At 37.2% G+C, this 3,889-nt stretch overlaps 1 protein-coding gene across 2 annotated transcripts; it reads right to left on the reverse strand.

The window, feature by feature from the left end:
* Positions 1–740: 740 nt before the first annotated feature.
* LOC112454950 lies at positions 741–3,682 on the reverse strand. Of its 2 annotated transcripts, none has more exons than XM_025016604.1 (3): positions 3,599–3,682; positions 3,044–3,445; positions 741–2,926 (listed from the first exon to the last, which is right to left on the reverse strand). In XM_025016604.1, exon 3 carries the CDS (start codon positions 2,890–2,892, stop codon positions 1,120–1,122), a length of 1,773 nt encoding a protein of 590 aa, XP_024872372.1. In that variant the 5' UTR covers positions 2,893–2,926; positions 3,044–3,445; positions 3,599–3,682; the 3' UTR covers positions 741–1,119. The 2 variants fall into 2 exon arrangements, with proteins under 2 accessions (XP_024872372.1, XP_024872373.1); XM_025016605.1 differs by lacking the exon at positions 3,599–3,682 and having other exon boundaries at positions 3,044–3,106; positions 3,201–3,214.
* Between the last annotated feature and the right edge of the window lie 207 nt (positions 3,683–3,889).

The raw sequence follows: 3,889 nt of genomic DNA on the forward strand, positions 1-3,889 counted from the left end.
TATATATATATATATATCTTATTCGATATTTTCATCTTGCAATTGGACGGTTATCGGAGGAAGCCGCAGAAGCTCGAAATAAAGATTTCAAACGTTTTCGTCTTTACAATACAAGAAAATGTTCTCGCTTACTAACAAACGAAGATATTATGCATAAATTATTAATTTCTTCAGATCCATTAATTACTTGTCTGAGAAACTTGTCGACAAAAAAAGTAAGGACCATTGATCCTGAAGCCCAGAATTTACTAATACAAGAGTAATTGCATAATATTTTCCTTTTATTGTAACAATATAAAAATTGTTACTATATTATTATTACAAAACCTTTTTAGCGACAGATTAAAAAAATATAAAGCAAAAAGACAAAAAAAAATAAATGTAAAAATATATGTTTATTTATTTATTTATTTATTTATCTTACATTTTTTACATTTATTTTTTTTGCAATCGGGATATACAAACGTGCTTCCTAAACACGCTCTATATATACACATTTAATTTTATACTACTTCGACTTCTTATTATTTTTTACACTATATTTTACTAACACTGACATTATTATATTTTACTGACAACGCACAAATCATGTAGGGGAGAGTGGGCACCCTTGAACTACGTTTTTTCAAATGACATTAAAAATGGTTTTTAATAACTTCATTAGAATATAAATGGGACTATTCAATGTTTAATATAATAAACTTTGTTTGTAAATGATTTAAGAAGTAAATTGTCAGAAATATTTTGCAAAAATAATGATATTTCGAAATGCTGCGTTTGTCACAGTGGACCCCACGCGTGGGGTCGATTGAGCCACAGCGTAGGGTACACTGTGACATGTAATGTGAAAGGTAGGGTACCCTGTGATATGTAATGTGAAAGGTAGGGTACTCTGTGACATGTAGAAGAGATCTGTTTAAATCCTGTTTATTACAGATCTTTGGTCAATTGCACGTTATTACATATTATAGTATATCATAAAATCCATACATAAAATCTATACATAAAATCCAACATAGTAATCGGCAATATATTATTATAATATACCTAACATCTGTTTTATGCGACTAGACATATAATCTAAGACGTATTGCATTTCAAGACGTATTGCACTTAGTTTTATTGCTGCTTAGCAGCAGTTTTTCGGGTCGTCTTTCTTTTCGATGCAGTCTTAGGCTTAGTCTTAGATTTCGGAGCGAGCGCCGCACTCCTTTTACGCTTATTCTCCTCGATTAATTCTTTTTTTATGACTCTGGCATTTATCTCTTCACATAGAGAGTTCTTAACAGGGCTGTCTGTTAATATTGCACTACGGACTCTCTTTCTGTTAACACTCTTTCGTGGTGCAGCTTTCGGAAACGGCTGTATATCCTGAGGTAAAACGAGGTTCTCTTTGTTACCAGCTTTTACGCTATCAATTGCGCCTGGTCTAACTTCGCAAGGCATAGGGACTTCCGGGTTTAGTACCAAGACGTCACTAACATCAAGCGACATGGTTGGTAAATTAAGGTCGATCGGCTCCATTGAAGTATTTAATACAATGACGTCGTTAGGCAATTCGATAACATTGAGATTAGGATCAATATTCCTGTTCGAAGAAAGATCGGTATTTTCCGACGCAGTATCAGCAACCGTAGGATCGGACCTATCCGTGACAGAAGAGCACAGAAAGTCGAAGTCTTTGAATACATTTCGATTTAATTTCCAAATACCGGTCGATTCAAATCCTTTCTTAATATTAGCAGGTGTGAAAGCCGAAGGATAAGCAATTCCAAAAAGTTCCGCCACTTCATAAATAGAAATCATTTTGCCCGGATTATTGATCATCCACTCGTTACAAGCCGCGTTAAAAGCACTTTTCAAGGACTTATAAACGGTACGGTCAAGTGGTTGTAGTTTGTTAGAGGTATGCGGAGGCAGAGTCAGAAGGATGATTCCATTTTGTTTACAGAAATCTAAGCTCGTTATGGTGACATGCGATTCGTGGTTATCAAGAATGAGTAGAACCTTTTTCTCTATAGACGCACGCGCGTATTTTTGAAAATGCTCCAAAACTTCAACAAACAATTGGCCATTCATCCAACCGCTTTTGGATGCTCCCCCGCTAGAGCCCGACGGAGCCCCTTTCAACATGTGCTGTTTGAAATGTACGCGCGGAAATACCATATAAGGAGGAATCGAGTTTCCGTTAGCCGAAATAATACCGCACGCCGTAACCAAAGTTCCCCGCTCACCCGATGTTACTTGGCCTATTTGTTTTTGTCCTTTAGGAGCGATAACATTGGGTGGATTGTGAACCGTCGACAGAGCAGTTTCATCTAAGTTATAGATTGCAGCGGGCGATAATTCAGCTCCGAGCTGTTTATACGCGGACTCTAAGTTATCGAAAAAAGCGTTAACCGAAGTACGATTGAAACTAGTGGAACGAGCTAAGCTAGTTCCTTCGGGTTTCCTTAGCGAAAGCTCAGAATGCCTTTTCATAAACCCATAATACCAGTCGACACCGGCAGACTGTTTTTCTTGCCAATTCCGTGGGCAATCAAGCTTGTTCGCAACAGCTAGCTGGTATGCTAATTGCATAACTTGCTTGCGAGTTAATCCATGATGCATTTGGGATGCAGTCATTAGGTATTCTTTCAGACTTTCTTCGAGAATAGGTGAGAAGACCACTTTTGTTGCATAGTTTGGTGTGAGTCTCATGCATCTACGCTCCTCCGGTGCAGTCTCCTTATACTTTTTGACATAGCGATATAAAGTTGTTCGGTTTATGCCCAAGCTCTCTGCTGCAGCTCGAATACTCCACTCATCATCGACAATTTTGCGAATCCCCAGCTCCATCGTACCGGCATCAACAGTCTGCCGGTCCGTTTTCTTCTTTCTCTGTCGCGGCATGTTTTTCAACGTAGTTTATTATTAACTACTCTCTCTACAAAAAAGGAAAATCAAGTGCTAGAGAACCAATTTATCAATAATCATGTCATATTTGTTTCATCAGATGACCTAAGAAATTGAAAACTGAAAACAAAGTCCTATATAACCTTACTTTTTATCGTAACCTAGCAGAGATAAACAAATATTGCCTCACAGCGACTCGATTACATGTGATCTGTAAGTAAAGGGTAAAAAAAAGAGAAAATGAAAGTGTGGATATGATTATCGATGAAAATTATTTCATTTTATAGGAAAATTTAGGCACTAACATTTACTATTCCGCGATCGAAACACACTACGGAAACTCGCGCTGTCACGTACCTAGGTTAGGTAGTTCTGTAAGCGTGGCACAGAGGACCCCATCAACCTGCGTCACATTGGACCCCACTAAACATCGATATTATTTATCGTAAATATTTCAGATACAGGACAATTAAACGTTTTTGTGCGCACGTTGGTATTGAACCTAGATTCCGACGAACGTCTTATGAATTTTTTTCTAACTGTAGAATCTCTAGAAATCCATACATATCAAAAAGTTATGACAAGTAAAAATTTACTTTGCAAGGCTCCAATTACTTATCTGTCTTTAACTAAAGTATACATGCTTATTTCGGCATAATTTTTTTATGGAAGTTATATATTTTGAAAACAAAAGTTTTCATACCCACTGTGACTATTTTGCAGAACGTTAATACAGAAAACTCGCACTGTCACATTGGACCCCGTGGCTCAAGGGAGCCCACTCTCCCCTAAGTCAAGATTTTTTACTTTTATAGGTCCTTTGTTATTTATAATATTTAAGCGATCGCAATACAAAAATGGAATTCCTTTTCTGCCTAGTCTTCGATTTCTGACTTGCGGGTACAGTGTCACGAATTGCCTGTCGAATGCTTGTGAAAGAGTTCAATTGAAGAGGGTCCGAATTTGGACCGAAACGTTGTGAAATATATATATA

This window comes from Temnothorax curvispinosus, unplaced genomic scaffold, assembly GCF_003070985.1.
Source record: "Temnothorax curvispinosus isolate PA1 unplaced genomic scaffold, ASM307098v1 QBEX01005564.1, whole genome shotgun sequence".
In the NCBI taxonomy this organism is placed as follows: domain Eukaryota; kingdom Metazoa; phylum Arthropoda; class Insecta; order Hymenoptera; family Formicidae; genus Temnothorax; species Temnothorax curvispinosus.

Coding starts and splice junctions, on each gene's coding strand:
- LOC112454950 (XM_025016604.1), bottom strand. CDS start 2,892: ATGCCGCGACAGAGAAAGAAGAAAACGGACCGGCAGACTGTTGATGCC.